The sequence below is a fragment of the Sebastes fasciatus genome, chromosome 15 (assembly GCF_043250625.1).
Source record: "Sebastes fasciatus isolate fSebFas1 chromosome 15, fSebFas1.pri, whole genome shotgun sequence".
Lineage (NCBI taxonomy): Eukaryota > Metazoa > Chordata > Actinopteri > Perciformes > Sebastidae > Sebastes > Sebastes fasciatus.
This window is the reverse complement of record NC_133809.1, coordinates 32,021,995-32,049,317: the sequence shown is the minus strand read 5'-3', so window position 1 is coordinate 32,049,317 and position 27,323 is coordinate 32,021,995. Positions and strand designations below refer to the sequence as shown.

Here is a 27,323-nt window from a genome sequence, read left to right as displayed (position 1 = left end):
AGTAGGTGGAGGGCCAGGAGAGGAGAATTTGACTCATTATGTTTGTGGTGGGATGCTGGTAAGGCCTATATTAGGCACTTTTGCCAGCAATACTCTGCTTTCTCCACAGCTGAAGTCAAGAGTGTGCTGGGTGGGCTAGAAAGTAGCATAAGAGGGATTGAAGATGAGCTGGTAAGTCACAACACAGTAGGAATGCAACAAAATCTAACTGAACTGCGTAGAGACCTTGGGGCATATCTCCAAGTGAGGTCGAGGTTTTCCATGCTGAGAGAGATGGATGCCCCCACTGCGTTCTTTTTTGGGTTAGAGAGGAAACATGGGGAAGATAAGCAGATGCACCGTTTGGCTGATGGGAGGGTAACCTCGGTTATGGGTGAAATGCGAGAGGGGGCTACAAAATTTAATGGGGACTTATTTTCTGCTGAAATGTGTGACAATGTGTGTACTGGAACCTTGCTGGAGGACCTACCCAGACTCTCTGAGTCTCAAAAGACTAGTATGGACTTGCCCATTACCCTACAGGAGCTGAGTGAGGCTGTCTCTCAAATGGCCCCTGGGAGGGCCCCGGGGATTGATGGCCTGCCGGTGGATTTTTACAAAAAGTTCTGGGGAATACTTGGAACAGACTTATTTGAAGTACTTTGCGAATGTGTGGAAGCAGGGGAGCTACCGCTGAGCTGCCGTCGAGTGGTTCAGGCTCTTCTGCCGAAAAAAGGGGATTTGAGTGACTTGAGGAACTGGAGACCTTCATATTCAACAATAAACATTTCCTCCAAATCAGTGGGACAGCCATGGGTCAAAAATTCGCACCCTCCTACGCAAACATTGAAGGAACTGGCCTTCTACCTCCAAGAGGTCAAGGCCCAGTTACGTGTTGGTTAATCTTGTATGACAAAGAGATTTTCCAAACAGACGGGTTAAAGCATAATAATACAATTTATTCCGAACAATCAATGTTGCATAAGTAAAATAAAAGAGTATACAGATATCTGGATCCAGTCTACGTGTCCCTGACAACATACAGTGCATGGGTCAGTTCGTGAAGTCTGAACCCCGAGCTATCCCTGATCCAGCCTATTCATAGTTTACACAATATTAATATTCATGAGTTATGGCACGTGATGTTTCTGCTGCATGTCTTCTCCTTCGTTATCTCCTTCTGGCTCCGTCCTCTCCTTGACCTTGCAAAAGAAAACAGCACCTGCCACCTCCCTTTTCCTCACAATCACTCTATTCATAACAAATCCAACAGTCAGGTTATTTTAAGCATTCTTGTACATAATAAATCCAACAGACCCTCTTTTGAACTTAACTAAGTTCACCTACAGATAATGTTACATACAGATATATTTATTATAAGCATAGATAATGTTACGTACAGATGTATTAATTATAAGCATCATCATGTTACGTACAGATGTATTAATTATAAGCATCATCACACAACCTCTTCAGGATCAACATCTTCACTATCCCCCACCATTTCCAGGAGACCCTGTCTCTCAGCTTGGAACATGGCCATCTGATAAGAAGGAGGTGCATCCGGATGCTTTCGTTGCACAGCAGAAATAATCACACGCTCAGTGAGGTGGCGAATACATGGAATACAGCAACAACCGCATAATACTAAGCATGCACACACAGCAAGGATTGAGGAGAATAGAGATACCACCATGGACTTCCATTTCCCAAAGGTACGGTCTAACCAGTCGTTAATGGGGCTGTTGATACCTGAGTCATCGTGCATGGATTCAGACAGCGTCCGGAGCCCCTCTAGCGCCTTAGTTACAGTCCCGTCCGGCGCTGTATTGTTAGGGATGAAAATACAACATGAGTCTTGGAACATTGAGCATACACCGCCTTTCTCTGCCAGCAGCATATCTAATGCCATTCTATTTTGGATCACCATCAGTGACGTAGGAGCCATTTGTTCAGCTAGTCCGGCAATTGCATCACGGGTTAGATTAGTCAAACGGAGAACATTATAGTGGATGTAGTTAATGCGGTCAACATTTTTGGTAGGAGTGATAGGGATCAGAGTACTTATTATAGGTATGTTTTCAAAGCCTGCAGCTATTTGGTCAGCTAGTTAGACATCATACCCCCGCCATTTATCCCCCCCCCCACCGAACAGTCAATGATATCACATAAGTCTACCTGATAACTGGTATTACTTCCCAACGTATAATTTAATTGAACCCTGGCTTCAGGACACGTGGACCTTTTTGATCTAAGGTGTGCATTTGTATTTACGGTTTCAGTGCGATTTTGATGTGCCTCGGTGTCGTTTGGTGCAAGTTTAATCGTTACATTCTTCCCTGTTCCTTCTGGCTTCTCCTTTTTTGGTCGAGGATTGTCCAGAAAAAAGAGGACAAGAGAGATAAACACAGATACTACAACAAACGCTATTAGCAGTTTGCCGTACTGCATGATGCTTCTAGTTTGTTTTCCTGCGCGCAACTGAAAAACTTTTATCTGGGTGGTCCTATTTTATACTGGTTTGGGAAAGGAAGTGAAATTTCTCTCTGGTGGATTCTCCCCACCCCTGGTTTCTCTTTTTATCTATTTTTTTCTATTTTAGCATTTATTCTAAGCAACAATTTTTAATACAATGTGATATATAATGTTTTTTCAAAAACCACCTAAATGAGTTCACCTAAACAACCATGTTAGCCTGATTTAACTGTAAATACAGGCAAGACCTTGTAACCTTCTTTCCCTTATGTGTATCTCATCAGTCACAGTTTATACAGTATATGAAAAATAAAAAATTATACGTGACCCTCTTTTCACGTAGCCTGGGCTCCTTGTGGGGCTTCCTCCTCTACTGCTTCAGGTCCTGTCCTGCTGCTGGAGCACTGTGTTAGGTGCCACCAGTTGAGTCCTTTTCCTGCAAGCTGCACAGCTGTTGCAGTTCTGGCCAGAACCTTGTGTGGGCCTGTCCAACGTGGCTCCGACCACTTCCTCTTTAACACCTTCAACCAAAGGTGTTCCGGGGGTCCGGGGTCAGGTCCTGGAACGTCCTCTGTGACAGGGGTGACAGGTTTGTCACCTGTATAGGAGAGAGCTGACACAAGAGCATTAACCTTCAAATAGTATGGTCTGTAACCGAGGTCAGGAAGGGGAGAGGGGTTTTGGGACGGCCCTGGGAAAGGTCGGCCACACGTAAGCTCAAATGGTGTGAGTCCTGTTGACCGATTGACCGAGGCTCTGATGCCTATCAGTGCAATGGGCAGGGCTTCAGTCCAAGGGAGCTTAGTTGTGCTAACGATTTTTAGCAGCTTTAGCTTGATGGTCTGATTAGCACGTTCAACTTTTCCTTGCGATTGTGGGTGGTACACAGTGCCAAATTTGTGTTGTAGTCCCAGAGCCTTTTCAACAGATTGCAGGTCTTTATTTTTGAAATGTGAACCATTATCTGACCTGATCAATTTAGGAAACCCATGTTTCGGAATGTACTCATTCACCAGACATTTAATGACTGATTTTGCGTCCTCTTTTCTCCCGTAGGGTAGGCCTCAACCCAACGTGAAAATGCGTCCACAATTACTAGGAGGAATCTTTTCCCCCCAGCCCTTACTCCCATATCTGTGAAATCCATAAAGATTTCCTGTCCCGGGGCAGTGGGAGAAGGATGTTTTCCTGCCCTAGGAGTGATGGTAGGTCTGATGTTACATGTACTACATACGTCACACTTAGTCAAAAAGTCAGTTATAGTAGCATGTTTCCGGGGAATCCACCAGTGGCGGAGATCTCGTAACATCTGTTTGTGGCTTTTATGGTCAAGTCCATGAGTCTGAGTCAGTATTGAGGACATCCAACAGGGGGGCATAACTATTTGATCTCCGTTATACCATATACCATCAAACTGTTCTATAGCTCCCTTATCTTCCCAGATGGTTCGTTCTGCTGCTGTGGCAGATTTCTGAGCTTGTATAATGGAGAAATCAGTTATCTCAGAACCGAGATCTGCTGTGGTCATGACCATCATAGTAGGTAAATACCCTACCGCCTTTTTAGCGGCTGCATCAGCTGCTTCGTTTCCTATACTCTCTAAATCAGTGCCCTGACTGTGTCCTTTCACTTTGATCACAGCTACCCTCTGTGGTAACTGTATTGCTTCCAACAACTCTTTCATCAACTCCTCATGAGCCATAGGTTTATTCTGACTAGTCTTAAAACCCGCTTGTACTCAGCCAGACATATCTCTGTGAATTGCATTGCACACATACGCAGAGTCTGTGAAAATATTCACTGCCTTCCCTTCCGCTAACCGCAGAGCACAAACTACAGCCGTAAGTTCTGCTGCCTGAGCAGATTGTTTCCCATCAAGAGGACCGTGATCGAGAGTACATGGTTCCTCTTTTGCTGTATTCATAGACACCACAGCATAACCTGCTTTTAACCCTTCGGTGGGATGACGGAAACAGCAACCATCTGTAAATAAGCTAAGGTCAGTTTCCGTTAAAGGGGAGTTTTCTAAGTCCAACCTGAGTTTTACAAAGGGCAGCGATTTTTCTGCACAGAAGTGCTTCTCGCCATCAGTCATATTGTCAGCCATATTACAGCCCTCATGTACAAAGGAGATGTGTGGTTTCGAGAGTACTTGTAAGATCTTAGTCTGTCTGAGGGGGGTGAGAGTGAAACAGGAGGATGTGACATATGTTACAGTGCTGTGAGAGGTCAGAATCTGTAGAGGATGGTGCATGACTATATGACCTACTTTGTCTACAATTTTTGCCAGAGTAGCTGCATATCTGACACAGGGGCTGGCTCTCTGTTCTTGTGTGTCTAGCAAAATGCTACAATAGTACAATACGTTCCTAGCTCCTCTGTGTTTCTGATATAAGACACCATGGGCTGTACTAAGCTGCTCTGAGACATCCAGATGGAATGGTTGAGAGTAATCTGGTAGAGCGAGTGCTGCGGCCTCTGCCATTTCCTGCTTGAGGTGGATAAACACCTCCTCGGCCTCTGTAGACCATTCTAGCTCAGCGGAGAGATTTCTCATTCCAGCCATGGTTACCATTTGTCTGAGTAACTGAGTGTCGCCTGCATAGTTAGGGATGTATTGTCTTGAATACCCAGTCAGCCCTAAGAATGATAACATCTCTTTTACTGTCTGTGGTTTCGGATGGTGGAGTATTGAGTCACGATGAGCTGGAGACATTGCGGTGCCCTTTGCTGACACCATTCTACCTAGGAACGAAACTTGTGCGCGGCAACACTGAAGTTTTTCCTTTGAGACTTTGTAACCGTAGTTATGTAACCTCAATAACAATGCATGAGTTAGTGACAGGCATACCTCAGCCGAGGGTGCGGCCACTAACAAGTCATCTACATATTGTACAATAAAACACCCCTCAGGGAGTTCAAGGCCAGCTAAGTGAGTTCTCAAAGTTTCATTAAAAATAGAGGGGGAGAGTATAAACCCCTGTGGTAACACATTATATGTCAGCCTTTGGCCTTCATATGTAAATGAGAAAATGTCCTGTAAATGATCTGCTAAGGGCAGGCAAAAGAAGGCGTTAGCCAAATCTATACATGTGAAAGATGTATGGGCTGGGGTGAGCATCGAGAGAGCAGAGTGGGGGTTCGGTACTGGTGTAACAGGAGTCAAAACCAGCTCATTGATGGCTCTTAAATCATGAGCCATTCTGTATGAGCCGGAGGGTTTGATTACTGGCAAAATGGGAGTGTTCCACTGAGAGTAAGATTTTCTTAATACCCCTGCCTTTATCAGTCCTTCAATCGTAGGGGAGATACCCTGGGCTGCTTCCACTTTATGCTTATACTGAGGTCTCCAGATAGGGCAGTAAGTATTCATCTCGAAAGTTACCGGTTCCATGCTGCACCTGCCAACATCAAAGGGGCCCGTAGACCACAGTGAGGAAGGGAGAGCTGCCAACATGGAAGTGGCTCCTTCACCATCTAACATCTCCCTACCGTGGTGGCGTGTTAGTAACTCATGTTTGCAAATACCTGACACTGCATTGTAAAAGGAGAGTCTATATATGTTAGAGGATGGTGAGATTGAAACCCCCAAAAGGGAAGTGGGAACCCAGTCTGTCAGAGCGACTGCTGCTTTAACCATGGGGCCTAAGTCTTTAGCCTGATGTTTTGGAGCTATGGCTAGGGACACATGGGGAACAGCTTCTTCTGACATGCGATACCATTGTTCTTGTGCTGGGGTTAGTTTTACTGCGGCTGCTACTCCTGCTGGTGCTATATAAACATCTCTTACTCCTATCCCCCAGGTTGTATCTAACAGGTTCTGTTGGAACTCATCTTGATACATAAGATCATTATTTCTGTCATAATTCAGAGTGCAGTGGAGAGGATCGGGAACAGGGAGGTAAGGGTGTAGAGCCCTAATCCATGGTTGCCACATGTTGTAAAAGTCAATCAGAGGGTTTCTGTCGGCTAGCAGGGCCCAATATATGTCCGCACAGGGTGGTGGGGCATCAGGTGAGGTATCAGGGCTCAACATGCACATGCGATCAGCACTGGAGGGGGAGGAACACACCATTTCTTCTCCTCCGGGGAAACTCACTATCACAGCTTCTGGTGAACAATGTACCGAAGCCCCCAGTGCTGCCAAAACATCTCTTCCCAGGAGATCACGTGGACAATCAGGTGCATACAAAAAGGGGTGCTCCATCACCTGTCTCCCAAGCCGGACAGGAAGGGGAACAGTAAAAGGCAGTCTTTGTTCAGTGCCGGAAAATCCCAAAACGGAAACATAGTGAGAGGAAAGGGAACACATAGGTTCAGCTAAGGTGGAGTAACGTGCTCCCGTATCCACCATGAACCATCTTCGTTTTCCGTTCACTGTCAACTGGAGACAGGGCTCTGCCAGCCCCTGCCCCTCCATCTCCGTCGGGCACCCCTATGGGAACATTCCTGGTGTATATGGACCAGGTGGAGGTCCCTGCGCAGAGTACCCGCTGTATGCCTGCATTGGAGCTAGCTGTTGGTTTGGTGGAGTCTGTATTGTTGGCTGATATGACTGCTGTGGAGGCCCTCTCATCTGCTGTTGTTGTTTCTGAAGACAGTCACGTGCCCAGTGATCCGGGTTTCCGCAGATGTTACAACTGCCTCCTCTTGGTTGGGCATACCCCCCCCCCTGCTTCCTCCTCCTCTCCCTCTGCCTCTATTCCGGCCTTCATGATAAGGGGGCTGCTGATATGGGGCAGCTTGGTAAGGAACATGATACTGGGGTTGATATATAGCCTGTGGCGGGCCCTGCATTGGATAAGGATTCTGTGGCGGGGCTGGAGCTGGTGTTACAATTTGAGCCATCTGGGTATCTTTCTCTTTCCCTCCCTTTTTCTTATCTGTTGCACGAGTCCGTGCATCTGCCAACTGTAATTTAGTCAACTGAGCTACCATCTCTTTTAATGACTCACTTTCCTCTTCCTCCTCCTTGGTTTCTGCATCCTGATGATGGCAGAAATGTGTTTCCCATCTTGATGATTTTGCCCCTGCCATATCTGGATTCTCTTGCATCTTTCTCTTAACTCCTTCCGGAGCATGTTTTAACAGAGCTATTCTGAACAGAGGCTGCTGTGATTCTTTATCTGGGTTCACCCCCGTAGCCCCCACCCACTCTGTCTTTGCTCTTTCTATGAACGTGCGTCCGCTCTCCCCGTTCTTAATCTTAAACACCAAGCTGTGGAGCTTACCCGCTGGTATGGGATACTTTTGTCTAATAGCATTACCGAAGGAGGTAGCGTAGGGGTTAAAGTTCCAAAGTACCACCTAACACTTGAAACAATGGTGCCATAACTTTGTTTGTATAATCACTGTCCTGTGGGGTTGGTACCGGACTAGGGGTAGGAGGAGGATAAGGAGGGGGGTTGGGATGTGGGCCAGGTGGGTACTGCTGATGGAGGGACATGTAATGTGGCGGCTGGCTAGTATGTGGGTTTGGTGGTGGGGGTGCGCTAGGACTGGGTGAGGGTTTCACTAGTGGTTTTGCTTCAGCGGTTTTTGCGTGGGTGGCTTTCGTCTGGCTGCCTAAGGCTGATAGTGCAGCCATCTGTATCACATTATATTTGACCAATTTACTTGCCAACTCGTCTTCTTTCTTCCTCAATTTCCTCCTTACAAACATATGTCCCTTTCTTTGTCTTGTCCTGCTTGCAGCAGCTTTCTATGAACCACCTGTATTAATGCTCTCATCACTGGCATGAATTTGGCTTCACTTCCCGTGGCAGGAAAATGCCCTTCCTTCACTGTCATGTTATACCACTCATCTAGGTCTTGAGTCTCTTTATTTCTAGTCTTGGGATCAAATGTACAGATTACATTGGTCCTGACTTTAGCCCATTGCTGTCCAAATGATAAACGGGGAGGCCCACAGCCACCCCGTTCCTCACAGTCTTTGTCAAATTCTCCGTCCATTCTGTCCAGTACTATTTCACACAGGTTTATTCAGTTTATGACAGTAACTAGATTCAGAGTAAATGGGTCGCTATGCCCCTCGCTGTGATCCTACCAACATAAGCTTCTACTGGACACTTTGATGTTCCAGCGATGTTGGCCCAGTATCAACAGTAAGTTTTAATTTTCCTCTGAATACTAGTTATTAATGTACACTCATACAGGCGCTCCAAGCGCTATTTTTACACGCTACTAAAAGGGCAGCTTTCCTCCTTTCAGTTTTCAACACGCTACTAAAAGGGCAGCTTTCCTCCTTCCAGTTTTCGTTACTAAAAGGGCAGCTTTCCTCCTTTCAGTCTTTACCAAAAGGGCAGCTTCCTCCCCCTAGTTTTCACCAAAAGGGCAGCTTTCCTCCTTTTAGTCTTTACCAAAAGGGCAGCTTCCTCCCCCTAGTTTTCACCAAAAGGGCAGCTTTCCTCCTTTTAGTCTTTACCAAAAGGGCAGCTTCCTCCCCCTAGTTTTCACCAAAAGGTCTTTACTCCTGCAACATTTATCACTACAAAGGAGATTCAGCACAACAAGAGAGATAATTTAGAGTAAGCCAATTTGCAGAGTTCGATACAACAGGTTCTGCTTACCTTTAAGATTTCAGGGATCCCTTTCTCTCTCTCGCCGGTCTGTCCGTCCTTTGGACACGCTTCTCAATGCCGAAGATCACGTCGGGGTCACCAATTGAAGGAACTGGCCTTCTACCTCCAAGAGGTCAAGGCCCAGTTACGTGTTGGTTAATCTTGTATGACAAAGAGATTTTCCAAACAGACGGGTTAAAGCATAATAATACAATTTATTCCGAACAATCAATGTTGCATAAGTAAAATAAAAGAGTATACAGATATCTGGATCCAGTCTACGTGTCCCTGACAACATACAGTGCATGGGTCAGTTCGTGAAGTCTGAACCCCGAGCTATCCCTGATCCAGCCTATTCATAGTTAACACAATATTAATATTCATGAGTTATGGCACGTGATGTTTCTGCTGCATGTCTTCTCCTTCGTTATCTCCTTCTGGCTCCGTCCTCTCCTTGACCTTGCAAAAGAAAACAGCACCTGCCACCTCCCTTTTCCTCACAATCACTCTATTCATAACAAATCCAACAGTCAGGTTATTTTAAGCATTCTTGTACATAATAAATCCAACAACATATACATGAGCGAGTGGGAGCGAGAAGCCTTAACCAAATGCACCCACAAACCCCTCCTTTACCTCCTTTTCTGAGATGACATTTTCGACATCTGGCACCATGACATATCACTCTTCCCCCGGTTCCTTGACACCCTCAATAATCACCATTCTTCCATCAAAACCAAACACGGGCGGCTGTGGCTCAGAGGGTAGAGCAGGTTGTCCACCAATCGGAAGGTCAGTGGTTCGATCCCCGGCTGCTCCGGGTCACATGTCGATGTGTCCTTGAGCAAGACACTTAACCCCAAATTGCTCCCGAAGGCATAGCCATCGGTGTGTGAATGAGTATTTAGATTAAATCCTGATTTCCCTTTCCCACAATGTGTGTGTGAATGGGTGAATACTGACACGTAGTGTAAAGCGCTTTGAGTGGTCGGAAGACTAGAAAAGCGCTATATAAATTCAAGTCCATTTAACACACCATAGATCCACATCAGGTCAATTTCTTAGACACCACAGTTTTTCTCTAAAATTCTAAATCCGGCCAAAGTCTTCTTCAAAACCACAGATAACCACGCACTATTACACAAATCAAGTTACCACCCCAAACACACATTTAAAGGAATAATAAAATCACAACTCATCCGGTTCCACCGCATTTGCTCCAAACAATCAGACTTTGAACAAGCCACTTTGTACACTTTTTAACAGCCTCAGACAGCGAGGATACTCCAAACAATACTTCCGCTCCATCAAAAACAACACATTGGCTTCCCTCGCTCCCACTGGCTCCCACAACCAACACACTCCCCCCCAGGTCCTCAATTCCGATAGGCCTTCTCCCCCAATTTCACGAACAACCCTTTTCCCCTACCCGAACCAGGGTCTGTATGCCACCCCTAACCCTAACTGTTACCCTGACCCTAACCCTAACCCCTTCCCCTTCCCGAACCAGGGTCTGTATCCCATTCCTAACCCTAACCCTAACCCTAACCCTCCCAACCCTAACCCTAACCGTAACCCTTACCCCCCAACCCAGGTACCTAACCCTAACCCACCTTACCCGCCACTACTCATACCATTAGTCTCGACCTTTTCACATCAAATCACATTATTACACAACAATATAAAACAAAACTTCCAGAACATCCTTGCCCATCAACCACCATTCCACAACCACAGACCCATTTCAGCCTTCCGTAAAACCCCCAAAACCCAAAGGCAGACTACAGACCCCATTAGTACAACACTTCCAAACACACTCCCCGGACCACCTCATCATTTCAGAACTCAAATCTAATGATCGCTGGACCAGGGGGCAGAGACAGAGAGCAGAAAACATATGGATATAGAAACTAGTCATAACTACACCCAGAGACCTCAACGATAACTAACCATTTACATTTTTCTCCCTCACTCTTTGGATCCCCCTCACTTTCCCCACCTTTTTACCCCAGCCCAGTTCCAACAGAATGACCTGCACAGAACCCCCCCCCCCCCCCCCCCCCCCCCCCCCACACACACCTCATATGATTAACTATTCTAACGGGCCAACAAGGGACTCTTCAAAAATTGTTAATATTTAATTATTTATTTTATCTTCTACTATTTATTAATTATTTAATTATTTATTATCTAACACACATTATATATAGATGCATGTTTTGTAATTATATTCATAACCGTTCTTGTCCAACTTGCCCGCCATTTGCCTCAGCACTTGCGGATTTACGCCAGCACTATACATTTATGTATTGTATGACTTATCTTTATTAATGTTTTATCTATGTCCTTTAGTTTTAATTATGAATAAAAAATATTTTACCCTCCAGTCCCTGGTATGGCCCTCACTAAGCTGAATTTTAACCATAGTCATTTATTTTGTGCAGGTACCCTCGATTTTAACACTTACCTGTTCTTGAACCTCGGACTCCCAGGTGAAGGGGCAGTCCGCAGCCCACTGACCCACTACCATTTCTATTTATAAACTCACCTTTTAAACCCTAACCATATCTTGTTTCTTTCTCCCCCCCCTCCCTCTGTCACTAGCTCCTATTCCCCTTCCCACATTGACCCTGACCCGCAACCCCCTAACCCTAACCCCAACCCCTTGTCTCTGCTCTCCACCCCCTCTAACCTGACCCCAACCATCCAATCCATGTCGTTCCTCCTTGCTCCTCCATGTCACTCCTACATATCGTTCCTCTTTGCTCCTCCATGTCACTCCTACATGTCGTTCCTCCTTGCTCCTCCATGTCGCTCCTCCTTGCTCCTCCATGTCACTCCTCCATGTCGTTCCTCCTTGCTCCTCCATGTCGCTCCTCTTTGCTCCTCCATGTCACTCCTCCATGTCACTCCTACATGTCGTTCCTCTTTGCTCCTCCATGTCACTCCTACATGTCGTTCCTCTTTGCTCCTCCATATCACTCCTCCATGTCACTCCTCCATGTCACTCCTCCATGTCACTTCTCTTTGCTCCTCCATGTCACTCCTCCATGTCACTCCTACATGTCGTTCCTATTTGCTCCTCCATGTCACTCCTATATGTCGTTCCTCCTTGCTCCTCCATGTCGCTCCTCTTTGCTCCTCCATGACACTCCTCCATGTCACTCCTACATGTCGTTCCTCTTTGCTCCTCCATGTCACTCCTACATGTCGTTCCTCTTTGCTCCTCAATGTCACTCCTCCATGTCGGTCCTCTTTGGTCCTCTTTGCTCCTCCATGTCACTCCTCCATGTCAATCCTACATGTCGTTCCTCCTTGCTCCTCCATATCACTCCTCTTTGCTCCTCCATGACACTCCTCCATGTCGGTCCTCTTTGCTCCTCCATGTCACTCCTCCATGTCAATCCTAAATGTCGTTCCTCCTTGCTCCTCCATGTCGCTCCTCCTTGCTCTTCCATGTCGCTTCTCCATTCGATCCTTCCTGCATTTGGCAGCTTCAACTGTGTTATGGTATGTGTCGACAGGATCCATCCTTTCCACGCTCCCCATTCATTGTCAATGTAAGCAGCAGTGCAATGCATTCTGGTAGGCTGGTGGCGGCGCTATTCAAGAGACGTAGCGTCATGCCTCTCGAAACTCCCGAGAATCTTTTAAAATAAACGTTATCGATCCAAAATAAAGACAGATTCAACAACTGCAGGGATTATTTCTCGCCTCAAATGTGTTCAGAAACACATTTCAGTGAAATTTTTTCGCGAAATAAGAGAAGAAAGTTTCCAAACGAGCCTCCATTTTTTTCCGGTTTGAAAGCTAGGAGTAGCAGCTCAAGGAGGGAAAGCGTTCGTCCAAACAGGTGGAGAGAGCCTTGTGTGACGGCCCACCAAGCGTCCAATGCTGGAAAGCGGCACGTCCCGTCGCGATAAAAAACGCCCCTGTGGACACGTACCATCATAACCCTGGGTTGATTTACCAAGTTGATAACCACCTTCGTAGGCCCGTTTAGTGGGAACTCGATTGTTAGGGTTAGTGAAGCCAGATAACGAGAAGATACCCTGGGTATGTTGAACTGGCTTCGTAGTACAGGCCTCTGGTCTCACTCAACTGACAGGCTGGACATTTTCAACAACCATTTCAAGATGAGGTGTGCACTTGAATGGGAGAGACAGAGAGAGAAGAAGAGATCAACATGGAACAGGGGCTTGTAGCCTTCTTTAATGGCTCCATTAAGAAGTAGATTATCTCGGCTAAATGATAAATTCAATTGGCTGCTTCTGAATCTTAATGAGTGAGCCGGTCACACAGAGGTATTCCAATATAAAGTGAGGAAAATTGTAGTCTGCTCTAATTGTTTTTGCACGGCTCCATCAGTGATTAACAACAACAAAAGGATCATTTGAGGATAGTTTGCAAATCAGTGGTTATGATTTGAACTCCATTTAATTTAGTTAAAATGAACTTCCTTTTCATCAGCAAGTCACTGGAATGATTCATCTTTGACAGGCACACAGCATAAGGTTCAACTATGGTGTAGTTTAGGTTTGCTGACATCTGTTGGTGGAATATGTGTACTGTACCAGTTAAGCTCCTTGGAAGGCTAAGTTGTGATTTGTGATACTGGGCTATATACATAAAATGTACTTGAACATGAAGTATGAAGGACAGAACCTCCCAAAATAAAAATAAATGAATATATAAATGACTCGATAAATAAATAAATGTGATTAAAAGTGTCAAAAAAATATTTTTAAAATAATTGTAGTCATTAAATAAATGATCAAATGTGACATAAATTGATATTTCTGTTTTAATTTAATTTTTTTTATTTTTACCTTTGTATTAATTCCCTTATTTATTCTCTCTTCTGTTTATTCCACTTTTATTTATTTATGTATTTATGTTTATGCATTTTTAAATGTATTTGAATTTATGTATTTATTTTTGCATTTCTTTTTTATTTATTTCTTTTTGCATGTATTTATTTATTTTATATTTATTTTTAAATATATTCATCTATTTAAGCATTTATTTATTTTTGCATGAGGATTTTGATTGCTAAGACTGAAAGCAACGCCCCTCATTTGCATAATGAAGCAGAAATGCATGAATAATAGTAAAAAACAAATGTATGAATAAATGTATAACGAATAGAAGACAGAAATAAATAAGTTTGGGAAATAAATAAGGGTTGAAGTGCAAAGGGAAAATCATGCAGAAATAAATAAATAAATGCTTAAACACATAAATAAATACATACATTTCAAAATAAATATAAAATAAATTAATGAATGCAAATATAAATGACAATAAATGTATAAATAAATAATAAATAAAACAAATAATTAAAAATGGAAAGTAAACAGAAGAGTAAGTACATAAGGGAATTAATACAAAGATAAATAAATAAAAAGCAAATTAAAACAGAAATATCAATTTATGTCACATTTTATCAATTAATTAATGACTACATGTATATTTAATATTACTTTTGCTACATTTAATGACATTTATGTATTTATCAAGTCATTTATTTATTTATTTTTTATTTTGGCATTTATTTCTCCATAAATGAAGATGGGGTATAAATCTGTAATGAGCACACAAATAAATAATTTTACAGGCCTCTGGCAACACATTTTTTTCTTTATTCAGAGTAAGATGTGTCAACATCCAGCATGACAAAAATTGTACAAAGTTCACAATTTATAAATGAAATATCACAGCAACTTGTGATCTCACACATTTATAGCAAAATTAAAATGTCAACAAATCCATGCTGTGTAGTACAAAAATAAATCAAACTTCAGTTCCACAGAGAGCACAATAGTTTATACAAAATCCTGTCTTTGTTAATGGTCACTGAAAACAATCTCGAAATGAATCGGCTCAAAGAAAATAATAAACTCTGATGAATTCACAATAATTTCTATGAAAAGTCCGCTTTCTAAATATGTGACGACCTGTTTGTGTTCCCTATAGATAGTCACGGATAACTCTATTCAGATTTGTTATTTATGTACCAACATCAGATGAGCAGCCGGTTTGTGCTTTAAAATCCATTTTCCCTTTTTACTGATAATGAGAATTAATTCAAAAACTGGTACTAGCTATTACTCTACTGAAGCATTACTATATTGGCAAAAAGCTGCAGACACGATGCTGTGGAAAAAGGCGTATGCAGTCATGGATGATGGGTAGTAGAGTCCTGAAAGAGGACAGTAAAGTACAATAGATGAGATTCAATCAGGTGAACGACAAGCACCTTTTGCATTAGCTCTCAAAAAGGCAATTCTGAACATGATCGCTAACAACTAGAACAACAGAATGGAGGGGTGCATACAGTCAGGCATATGGGCGCGACGCTGGATTGTATCACCCCTCGAAGGTCTCGTCTCACCATCTCTTCAGCTTTTTTAAAACCTTGAATTGATTGACTATTTAATCCTTTGTACAGTGATTAGATATAAAGTGCTGCTGGGGGATAACTTCATCTTCCTAAAACATAGCAAAAATGAAAGAACAATGTTTTTACACTTGATAATAGCCTACAGTATAACTGCTATGGTTATAATCATCCTCCTCTCTGATTTCAAGTCCCTGTTCTTCCTCTCTCAGTGGTACTAAATCCACGCCTGCAGTGGCTCCAAGCAGTTGGTTGCTCCAATCGTGTGCCAAAGAGGTCATCTGGAAAATTGCACGCCGCCGTACGCTAGGATAATATCTTCAAGGACAAGTGCAAATAGTCTACTGGCACATAAGTGGGGACAGTGACCCTGTAAGTCCCGCTGTCATACTCTATAAATACTCTTTACAAAACCCTCGGAAACCCTCCTTTTAGGCTCTCGGGTAACTGCTTTTAGTTTCTGTAAGAACATCAAAACATGGAAACGAAGGTGTCCCTGTGCAAAATCGTACAGAAAAAAAGTGGAACTCATATACTTTCGCTCCTAAAACTCAATGTCCAGGTTCCCTCCTCTTTTTTAAAAAGACTTTTTGTATTAAAAGATTTGTATAAAAATCAATATTTTACATAGGCTATATTAAAAAGATTCATGTTACCCCGCTATGCTTATAAACAAGAAATTGCATATACCCAACCTTTTTTTTTATCCTTTGCAGATTGCATCCTGTACCCACTATAAACAAATGATTTAGTTATTATATTGCTGAGACGTTTCTTGATCCAAGCAACACAAGTCTCCAAATTGCGCAGATTTGACACTAGAAAGGCTAGAATGTGGTCTATAGGTCATTGTCTTTACACATCGTTTCTATTTGAGATTAGTTAAGGATGTGAACATGCACCGCACAGATGTGTTCCTCTAGGAATCAATTGGCTCTCCTAGATAATGGGATTTCCACCATCGGGTTTCCGTGTAATGATGTTTACAATAGAACTATTCATACATACATTCATACATACATCAGGTCAGTTTCCTCTCCGGATTCATTTACAGCACCAGTTAAAAATGCCCCCACCTACAGCTACACATCTGTTTTTTTTTTCTTCATCGAAACAAAAACACAAACGTTTCTCAAGCATTGTCAGAAAATAAAGCGATTCGCAAACCAGTTCTTGCTCTTGAACAATCTACACGCAAGAAGAAGAAGAATAAGAAGAAGAAGAGGAAGAAGAAGAAGAAGAAGAAGAAGAAAAAAACATCTAAAAGTCCAAAATCATCCAGTGAGGAGAAAAATAAGTAGCTTCTCCTTGCTTGTAGTTTTTTTTTTTTCATTTTTATTTCACTGTCCAGTTTTTTTTTTGTTCATCTAAAATGCTTTGTCGTCAAGCAATAAAAAGAACTGGCGTCCCCGTTATCATCAGCTTACTGTTCAGAAATATACACCAAAAATGTGCATACATGAGCAGCTAGAAACATTACATGACACTATGTCAGCTCATATGAAAACGTACAAAATGTGAATGTCTTCAAAAACTATTTTGCCGTTTACTCTTTTATGTTCTTCCTCAAAGCAAGGCCCGAAAAGAAAAGAAAGAAGATGATTTCGAGGTCTTTCTTAGCATCATACCTCTTTTTTTCGTTGAGAGAACAGAATTTAGAATATATAACACTATATAAGATACTGCACCGAACCGTCACTGCCTGTTTGTATGTGGATTTGATACATCGCCTTCACCTGCTGGGCGAACAAAAGTCTCCCTTTGCTGAATGGTTACACCTGGATCCCTTGAACAGCTTGCTTGATATTTTCCAACAAGGCTTTGTTTTCTGGGCTCTGGTACTGGTCCTGGTTTGAGTACATATCCGTTAGAGTTGTGACGTAGGCGTCAAAGTTCTGCTCGCTTATTGGCTCCTGCAGGACCAAAAACACAACATGGAAGCTATTAGAGGAGAACTATTAGAGGTGAGGGAGGATTTAAAGGGGAACTTTGGTATTTTTCAACCTGGACCCTATAGACCCCTTTTCTGTTCGTAAACATGATGACGTATTTTGTGGGCGGAGCATTAAAGGGACTGTTTGTAACTTTTTACACGTATAAATCTACCGGCTCGGTTTCCCATGCGCGCTCACATATGCGCACTCGCGTGTGACTACGCTGTTCAGACAAGACTCCAACACAAACTACACGGAAGCCCCAAACCTCAAAGTTCTATTTAGTGAAGCCCGTCTGTTAAACAGTGTTGGCCGCGGTCAGAGCACGCGGGGGAGACCGTAGCTTTGGTCTCCAGGACCGGAGTCTCTGCTGTACTCTGCTCCTCTGCCTGCCTGCCTGCCTTCACTCAGCTCGCTCCACCTCACGTGCATGCGCGCACACTACACACTGCAGAAGAGTTAGTTTAGCTCTGAGAATATCTAGTGAATGTACAGTGGACGTTTGTGCAGAAATAACTGCTGCAGCTCCTCCAGACCAACAGAGGTTTCCCGTGTCTTGTGAAGTGACGGGGCTCTGCAGAGAGAAACGTTATCGTCTCTGACCGGGTGCTGGTGTCTCCCTGCGGGCGCAGGTCAGAGACGATAACGTTTCTCTTCCTGCTTCAGCCCCGGAGGCTGAGGCAGGAAAAGCCAACACTAGGATCAGCAGTGATTCATGGAGAGACCTTCGTCTGGTCAGATAACATTACTGCCAAGCAGCTGAAATATAGAGTGATATTGTGCATTTAGCTGACGTGTGTCGCCTCACTGTGTTGAGCGATGCTCCTTCATGTCTATGTAGAGCGAGCAAAGCGCGAGCCCGACGCTGACTGTCGTTGACTTAACGGCCACAGGTGTTGCTGTTAACAAGCATTTCTGAAAGTTACAAATAGTCCCTTTAAGTGGAGGCAGAATAATTCTCTGAACATGTTAGCTAATGTTGGCTAGGAAGTTTTGTTGGCTTTTTTTTAACAATGGCTGAAGAAAATATTAGTTTGTTTTGAAAATTGGTGGTCAGTCACTCACAACCAGTGGTAGTTGAGAAAACTAACATTAACCAACGGGACCAGATTAGCCGACTCCGATGCCGCTGGCAGACTAATGATATTTCAGGAGGAAAGGACGACTGACAAGCTAGCTAGCTAACACCTGCTCTCCTCCTGGCAAAGTAGTCTCCTAGTGGCGAGGAGTGAGGCAGAGGGGCCGTTAGACCCAGCACAGCTGCTGGCCACCAGCCCGCTGTTGGGCTCATCTTCTGTAACCAGTGTTGAGTGACACCATGGCAGAATTATCAAGCTAGCTAAGTAGCCAGCCATCGACCAGCAGGCTGGTGGCCAACAGCAGCGCTGTAAAGATAAACTGAGGGCGTATAAATCTTTGGATGCCTATAGTTAACTATCCTTCAGTAAAGTCAGTCGTACAATATCGGCGAAGTGTTTCAGAGATGGAGAGAAAGGGTTGCTAATAGTTGAGCCTTCTGCTAACTGCAGCCATGAGCCATTAGCTGTGGTTAGCAGAAGGCTAAATATTAGCAACATTTTCTCTCCATCTCTGAAACCCTTCGCCGATATTGTAGCTCGCTAGAGCATCGAATCCTAGTTTGTCATCTCAAACGTTTGCAATATTGATTATGGTACCCAACCACACAGCAAGATGACATTTTCGATGTGTAACTTTGGCCCACTGCTAGTGTTAGCCTCCAGTCTTTCAGTTAGCCTCCAGCTAACACCGTGACGTAATCATGACGTCGGCAGTAAAAGGGTCTATTTTAGTGTCTGAGTGACTAAAGGGGACAACAATTTTTTCTCATCCACATTGTGGAAATCATCTAAATATTCAGCCATGACATTAAAAATCTTTGAGATAACACTATTGGTCTGCAGAACAGATAATAATCCATACAGTGCACTTTAGACTAAGCTACTGGAGTTACCCTGCACTATAGCCTACTCATTTTTAACAGTCTCTTCTGCACTTTTTAATAGTCGTGTATCACAGCTGTTACCCTGCACTATATTCAGTTTTAACAGTTTTAACAGTTTTCTTCATCTCTCTTGTACTTTGCACTACTAACTTTTTTACTGCCTTTTTACTAACATGTTTTTGCACTATGGAACTGTGATGCTGGAAACTTGAATTTCCCTCAGGATCAATAAAGTTACTATCTATCTATCTATCTATCTATCTATCTATCTATCTATCTATCTATCTATCTATCTATCTATCTAAGCTACGCTTTCTGTATTCCAACACAACAATCACTGGTTGCCACCATGGACGTATTCCACTATTCCACCAAGGTCTTCCAGCAACACGTCACCTCGCCAGATTTCACAACGAGACTTCTCCTTGAGTGAGACGCTTTCCATAATGTTGTCAGACACTTAAAATAACAGTCAGAGCCTGTCATGGCAAAAACAAGCACTTTTAGTGGACGTAAATGATGGTGCCAGCTTGCCCCAATAGGACTACATTGCAGCCTGTGAGCAGCTGCCGTCTACAGCGCTCTCCCTCACTACTGGACCAATTTCAGAAAGTGTTGTCCCAATTAGTCCCTTAGACACAAAAACATGCGGAAAATGGGGTCCAGGTTGAAAAATGCAGAAGTGACCCTTTAAGGTGTCAGAAAATTTTGTAATAGGCTATAATAAGTTCTGAAATAAATGTCAACATTAAGTATTCAGTATTGATTAAGTTTCACAAACTTTCAGTTTCAGATTCAAATCCTTATGGCTTTTTTTTGCTTCCATAATAATGACAACATTTATAGAGGAAGTGAAAAACAATATTGAATCATGAACAAATCAATGATATAATTCATTGTCTTACTTGCTGGTGTAGCTGTAAGCAGCTGTTGTTCCTCAGAGGAGGCTCTTTGTGTGCCAGTGGTTTCTATGGAAGGAGAGGGACACATTTCTATTAGCTAGATTTGAGAAACTAAGTTGTCATTCATACATTTAAACACTGGGTGGCAGTATTTGATATACAGCCACATACAGGAGACCTCAAATTAACTGGGGAAACAGAAGCTGGACATAGATGAAGACATACAGGACAAACAGAGCCAAGCCAGCCCATGGTTACAAGGAGGTCAAATCCTAACTGCTTAAATGCATTTTACTCCGGCATCATGGACTGATCTGAACAAATGCTGAAATATAAAAGGAGGATATGATTATATGAATAGTTTGCCACTCAGACAAGGTTCTAAACTAAGGAATAATTAATATAATACCTAGGGCTGTCAATCAACGAAAAATTTTGTATCATTGTTCAAAATTTTACTTAAAGCGAGAAGTATTTAATCCTCTTATCAACATGGGAGTGGGCAAATATGCATGTATATATTTATTATTGGAAATCAATTAACAACACAAAACAATGACAGATATTGTCCAGAAACCCTCACAGGTACTGCATTTAGCATAAAACAATATGCTCCAATCATAACATGGCAAACTGCAGCCCAACAGGCAACAACAGCTGTCAGTGTGTCAGTGTGCTGACTTGACTATAACTTGTCCCAAACTGCATGTGATTATCATAAAGTGGGCATGTCTGTAAAGGGGAGACTCGTGGGTACCCATAGAACCCATTTACATTCACATATCTGGAGGTCAGAGGTCAAGGCACCCCTTTGAAAATGGACATGACAGTTTTTCCTCGCCAAAATTTTGCACAAATTTGGAGTGTTATTTATCCTCCTTTGCGACAAGCTAGTATGACATGATGGGTACCAACGGATTCATTAGGTTTGCTGGTTTCATATGATACCAGTCTAGCTTTAAAACTGTTGCGTTTATGCGTTAAAGAAATTAGTGGCGTTAAAATGAAATTGCGTTAACGCATTATTAACTTTGACAGCCCTAATAATAACTAATCTATTATGCAAGAGGATATCATGAAATAATGGCATGGTGGAGGATGAAAAACAGGATGTGTGATCACTACAAAACACTACTGTATCTTCAAGAGCAAAAAAAAAAGAAAGATAGAATGATAGCAAATAGAAGAAGGTGTCTGAAGCACATGGATATTTAGTAAAAAAGCAAAAAACAAAACAAACAAACAATTCAACTAATTTGGTATACACTTCACAATAAAGCCTGTTATCATTATATCCTTCTAAAAGTATAGACAAAACCTCAATATAAACTACTGTTTAAACACTTTTGTACTTCTGAATGTAGCACAGATTTCTGTTGTTAAAAAATGCCCAATCAAACCTCATTTCACAACTCCCCCTCACTGTTCGGAAAGACAAGCAATGCTCCACATTTTAGGCTAAGCATGCACAATCGGCTTTGGTTAAATGCACAGATAAATGAATAAGCTGCTATGATGCTACGGTTAGCTATGTTCTGCGACTTGCCGGCTTGCCGTTCCTGGTGGCCCTTACCATATGAGGGAGCTGGACATTAGCTAAACTGTTTATCAGTGACTGGCTGAGGTTGGCCAGCTCATGCAGGAGAGATTCATTTTGCTGTTCAATCACCTTGTTTTCCTCCTCTATGGACTTCAGGCTGGACTCCATTGTTGTGATCTGAGGAGAGGACGGGCGGGCGACAAGATGTTACGGTAAAGCTCTGTATTCACACAGATAAACAGAAACACGGGCTGAAACATGCAGCACAGCGGAGGGGACTTACCTGTGTTCTGAGTTTGATCATGTCTGCTTCCACTTGTGAATTTGATTCACTTAAATCTTTGATTTCGTCATCCAGCTGTTTGATGTCCTCTTCATGCTCCAGTCCTACAGAGGAGCAGCAGTGACACAAGTCATACATGAGATTAACAGCCTTTATGTTGGACTGGAGTCATTAGAAATGACACAATACGACTCTGTAGCTGAGTAAGAGTTCTGCTGGACAAGGTGTGTGACTGTCTTCACCTCTACAATAGAACCGGGGCAGGTCACTGATTAAGACTCAACTTACTTACTGCCAAGTAAGCCCAGCCCTGTTGTTCATTATTTACATCCTACCCCTGAATGGCAGTTTATTTCCAATGACTGGAAATCAGTTGCTGTATTGTGTAGGTGAGTGGTAGTTGTAGTTACCATTGCTGGCACGTTGCTGCTTTATTGTTAGCATCTCCACTCCGGAGAGCCGTGCTTTCCTCATGGCGGAGGTGGCTCGTGGACAACCCGACAGACTGAAGGCAGCAACAAGGAGAGGGAGCATTGTTTCAGTATATTCCACACAATGAGACAACTGCTGGGGTTTATAGTGTATATGGTGAGAAATGTTCCACTAATGTCAGTCTTAAAGGCATAGTTCAACTTGCCAATAGTTTGATGGGAAGATTCATACCACTCTCATGTCTGTACGGTAAACATGTAGCTACAGCCAGGAGAGTTAGTTAAGCTTAGCATAAAGACTGGAATTAAGGCTGTCACAATATCACATGTTCACTGCACGATCATCGTGGCCAATTCACAATATCATTATTATCACAATATTGGTAGTATTTGTATTTGAAATACTCACTGTAATATACAGTATATATGTATGTATATATATATACATGTATATATGTATATATATATATACATATATATACATATATATATATACATATGCTGTATATGTATATATATGTGTATATATATATGTATATATACACATATATACTGTATATATATATAATAACGCGTTAACGCAAATTTGTTTTAACGCCACTAATTTCTTTAACGCATTAACACAACTTGCTTTTTTTTAGGTTGTAGTGGGCTCAGTTTTAAAGCTAGAGGGAAGATAATGGGCATAAATAACGCTCCAAACAAATTTTGGCGAGGAGGGGTCCATTGACCTCTGACCTCCAGATATGTGAATGTAAATGGGTTCTATGGGTACCCACGAGTCTCCCCTTTAAATATAAATATGCGTATGCATATAAATATATGCATACATTTGCATAAAGCAGCATATTTGTAGTATTAAATACTTGACAAATCTCCCTTTAAGGTACATTTTGAACAGATAAAAAATGTGTGATTAATTCACGAATAATTGCGATTAAATATTTGAATGGATTAACAGCCCTACTATATACTGTATAATGCTATCAGTCAAATTCATCCTTAACTTTGTTTATTGTGCAGTTTGTCTCTTTTTGGCAAATGAATTACACTCAAAATACAAGTGTAGGGATGTGGAGAGAGAGTCTGTTACCATAACTGGACAAAAGCCTGATTTAAGAGGCGTTGGATTATTTACACAATATTATCATATGTGTATTATTAACATGATATCAATATTTCATTTTTTAAAGTTACTGTAAGGAACTTTAAACTGGTTATGAAAATGTCTCAATTTAGATTTTGAGAAAAGATTGTCTATTACTATTCTTAATGCTTGTCATCGGTGCCACCGGTTCGGATTCCGTGCAAAATCAGACCAAATCATGCAGGTTCACCAGACACTCGTTCAGCCAATACCGACACCACGCTGCTGGAGGCCCAGGCCGTATTGCTGGACCCGCTGGAGGAAAGGGAGGCACGAGAGAACCAGAACTAGGACTGAGCTGGGCAGACTATCAGACCCTGCTGCAGTAATAAGAGAGGTTTTCTAAAGGGACTCTGGTGCTCGGAACCACTACCGACTGCTTTTATCCACAAGGACCGCCAAAATCAACACAAAATTAAAGTTCCTCATTGTAGCTTTAAATATCACGGTTATCGTCAGTACCAGTATATCACGGCACTCCAAACTGGAAACAGGGAGAAACAGCTTGTGATAATATTGTATTGTGATAATATTGTATCGTGATAATATTGTATCATGATAATATTGTATCGTGATAATATCATATTGTGATAATATTGTATCGTGATAATATCATATTGTGATAATATCGTATCGTGATAATATTGTATAATGATAATATATCGTGGGACCTCTGGTGATTAGCACCCGTCATTTACACAATGTGTTTTGGTGAGTAACACTGAATGTAAACATAACTTTTGTCTGTTTACAAGAAAATTTGACTCCTCAAATCGTATATATATAGATAGATATATGTAGTACTCCAGCCCCCAGAGTTCCCTAGACTCACCTCCGATGTGTCAGGAAGCTGCCACTGACGTGACCCGAGCCGTCGCAGCCCGGTGTGGGGCAGGACATGCCCTCCGTCTTGCCAGACTTCCATGTGAACTGGATGCCATTTAGGTAGCCGTCCTTCTGTCTCTTGGCTGCTATGGGGCATCCTGATGCGCTTCGGTGGGACGCATACTTCCCTGTCACGTGTCCCTGACCATCACAACCTGGGACTGGACACCTGGGGGGGGGGTGAGACAAAGTGAAATGATCTCACTCAACAGTTGAATTCATTGTTGCACATTCACATCCATTCAACCACACTTTGTTTACATATTCAAAGTTGATGCATCATCTTTTCATCACATTGGAGACATCATCAACCTTTTTTTTCCTGCTGAGTGACCTGCTGAGTCCCAGCTACAGTCTCTCTGGTGTACATACAGTGTGAGTACTAAAACACCATACACTGTATGAGCCAATATAATTTTTCTGTTTCCCTCTATCTCTACTGCTTTGATATAAACAAAGATACCATCATGTTATTTAAAGCTGCCCCAGTGGCAGCCTTATCACACTTTTGGAATGCTGACAGTGCATCAACACCAGTGCTAATCAGATGCAATGAGGCAGTAAATTAATCCAAATGTCACAGCTCACAAAATGGATTATGGGTAAAGCTAGCTACAGTTGTGAAAGTATCGGTTCTGTCTGCAAACAGCAGCTTTTTGACTGTAAAAACAGATACAGGGGTTATCACGTGGACTGCTGTCTGCCATTTCTGTTTGATTTGAGATCTTTCCCCTCATAATAATAGGTCAGAGGTCAACTAATCCATCTACCCAGATAGGGCCGCACAATTATGGCCAAAATGATAATCATGATTATTTTGATCAATATTGAGATCACGATTATTCATTGATTTTAGGGACAAAATATTTGTATTGCACTTTCACATTTAAATAAACAGAGCACTGCTTTCACTTCCATGTTGTGCTACATTACTGCTAATATACAAATCTTTGCATCAAATCAAGACTTAAAATAAGGTTCTTCTTCACTTGAATTCAGGGCATTATGCAGTATATTACTCTGGACTGCAGCCGCAACATTTAGGAACGTTTCTCACAGGCTGCCTCTGTAGGGTGCGCGTGCATGACAGCTATGGAAAGCCACAGCTCCCCAAAAGTGAAACACAAAACATCAGCTTGATCTGATACGCAGCAGAGTTTTCTATGAGTGGAGCCGCATTTTAAACATCAATGTGGAAAGTCAAAATCTTGATCGCGATTAAAGGGGCAGTAGGGAGTATATTTTTGGCATCATTGTGCAGAAATCCCATAATAACCTTTCAGCATATTGTAATTCAAGTGTTCTGAGAGAAAACTAGACTTCTGCTCCTCCTCATGGCTCTGTTTTCAGGCTTTAGAACATCTAGCCCGTGACGAGAGACTTTTACCAATCACAGGTCATTTCATTGAGAGAGCATTCCTATTGGCTGTGCTCCGGTCATGTGACCGGAACTAGGTGTTCCTTCAACTGATCTCAACATGGCTGCCGCGTCACAAACTTTCTCATTTTACAGCTAAACAGTACACTACAAGATGTTTCTGAGAACATTTGAGGAGAGAAATAGGCATCACAGTAACAGAATATTGATTCATATTTGATCAGCGCTGCCTAGTTTGACCGTTTGATCAGAGTTTGTGAGTGATTGACAGCCGGCTCTCATATACAGCAGATGGACAGCAGACTCCAGATCAGCTCTGACTGCTTGTTTTCCTCCGGTCTGTGAAATCTTGCAGATGCCGTTAGGAGCACCGGAGGACACAGAGGCACATGCTTTTTTTCAGGTTACCTGTTTCATGTACTACTGTCACCATATAGTGACCGTTTTATAAAAATATATTTTTTAAATCATATTTGCTCCAATCTCTCCTACTACAGCTTTAATATTCGATTAATTGTGCAGCCCTACACCCAGACTCCAAAACCATAAAGCCTGAAAACAGAGCCATGAGGAGGAGCAGAAGTCTACTTTTCTCTCAGAACACTTGAATTACAATATGCTGAAAGGTTATTATGGGATTTTTGCCCAATGATGCCAAAAATATACTGATTACTGAAGCTCTAACCCAGAATGTTTGGAGTAACTTTGTTCGGTCAAAAAAAATCAACCGAGCACAAAGTTTCATTCTCTACAGTCTTTTTAATTAATATTTTGATTCATGTAAAATGTTCCTTTATCCTCCTTAACATATTTGCCACATTCTGCCAAAATTCTAGTGGTGTTCACCACCTTTTTCACGTTAGTCTATGGAAGTACAAAACACAGATCATAAGTTTTTGTTCATTAGACCAAAATGTTTCATTGGATCTCCATTTGATAAAAACATACAGTCTTTGTAGAGATCTCCGCGACATACATGAAACCTGCCCTGGCGGAGGTCTGCGCTCTCCGAGTGCACTTCTAGTTATTCATGTTTCTATACATGTTTTCAGTCCAGACCTCTCTAAAATGAATTAGAACAGAATCTAATCTGCTCTTTCAGCTGTCAGTTTACAATATTTGGATCATTTGAACATTTAAAATGAAAGAACATTTGATATATAATTTATATAATATCATTTAATAATCTAATCCTTGGTATTTCCCTTCCCATTCACTAGACTATATCACTTTACCTCCTAGAGATGATACATGGTATTGTGATTGGTAGCATCACTACTATAGAATTGTGTCGAGGGGTTACTATGACTTTTGAGATTCTTATTGTACACCTGTGTGTAGGTTTGATTTGCTGCTATTCTAAATTTGTTTCAATATTTAGTAACAGTGGGTTAAAATACAATAAGACCATTTCCACAAAATCCAGTTCAAGCCATACATGTTTCA

At 42.2% G+C, this 27,323-nt stretch overlaps 1 protein-coding gene and 5 long non-coding RNA genes across 17 annotated transcripts in view; 3 read left to right on the top strand and 3 right to left on the bottom strand.

Annotated features, from left to right (window-relative positions):
- Positions 1-27,323, top strand: part of LOC141783056 (uncharacterized) — a 281,504-nt gene that overhangs the window by 56,475 nt on the left and 197,706 nt on the right. The gene's annotated exons all lie outside the window — the stretch shown is intronic.
- The window catches only part of LOC141783057 (uncharacterized), a 233,219-nt gene that overhangs the window by 31,380 nt on the left and 174,516 nt on the right, over positions 1-27,323 (top strand). The window lies entirely within an intron of this gene.
- On the bottom strand, positions 2,622-9,367 carry LOC141783247 (uncharacterized). 2 transcript variants are annotated; one of them, XR_012597239.1, is made up of 2 exons: positions 9,024-9,367; positions 2,622-3,067 (listed from the first exon to the last, which is right to left on the bottom strand). It is a non-coding gene; the product is annotated as an uncharacterized LOC141783247 (long non-coding RNA). The 2 variants fall into 2 exon arrangements; XR_012597240.1 differs by having other exon boundaries at positions 2,622-3,025.
- LOC141783248 (uncharacterized) lies at positions 6,321-7,641 on the bottom strand. Its single transcript, XR_012597241.1, has 2 exons — positions 7,522-7,641; positions 6,321-7,322 (listed from the first exon to the last, which is right to left on the bottom strand). It is a non-coding gene; the product is annotated as an uncharacterized LOC141783248 (long non-coding RNA).
- Positions 8,537-9,228, top strand: LOC141783249 (uncharacterized). Its single transcript, XR_012597242.1, has 2 exons — positions 8,537-8,663; positions 8,774-9,228. It is a non-coding gene; the product is annotated as an uncharacterized LOC141783249 (long non-coding RNA).
- myt1lb (myelin transcription factor 1-like, b) overlaps positions 14,643-27,323 on the bottom strand; it is a 238,254-nt gene continuing 225,573 nt past the window's right edge. For 9 of the 11 annotated variants that reach the window (XM_074659944.1, XM_074659943.1, XM_074659950.1 and 6 more), the window contains 6 exons: positions 24,447-24,668; positions 22,447-22,541; positions 22,037-22,140; positions 21,787-21,930; positions 20,217-20,279; positions 14,643-17,327 (listed from right to left, as the gene is read on the bottom strand). In XM_074659944.1, the coding sequence (XP_074516045.1) occupies positions 17,187-17,327; positions 20,217-20,279; positions 21,787-21,930; positions 22,037-22,140; positions 22,447-22,541; positions 24,447-24,668 (769 nt within the window). In that variant the 3' untranslated portion in view covers positions 14,643-17,186. The remainder of the gene's footprint in view (positions 17,328-20,216; positions 20,280-21,786; positions 21,931-22,036; positions 22,141-22,446; positions 22,542-24,446; positions 24,669-27,323) is intronic. The other 2 variants (XM_074659951.1, XM_074659946.1) reach the window with 1 other exon arrangement.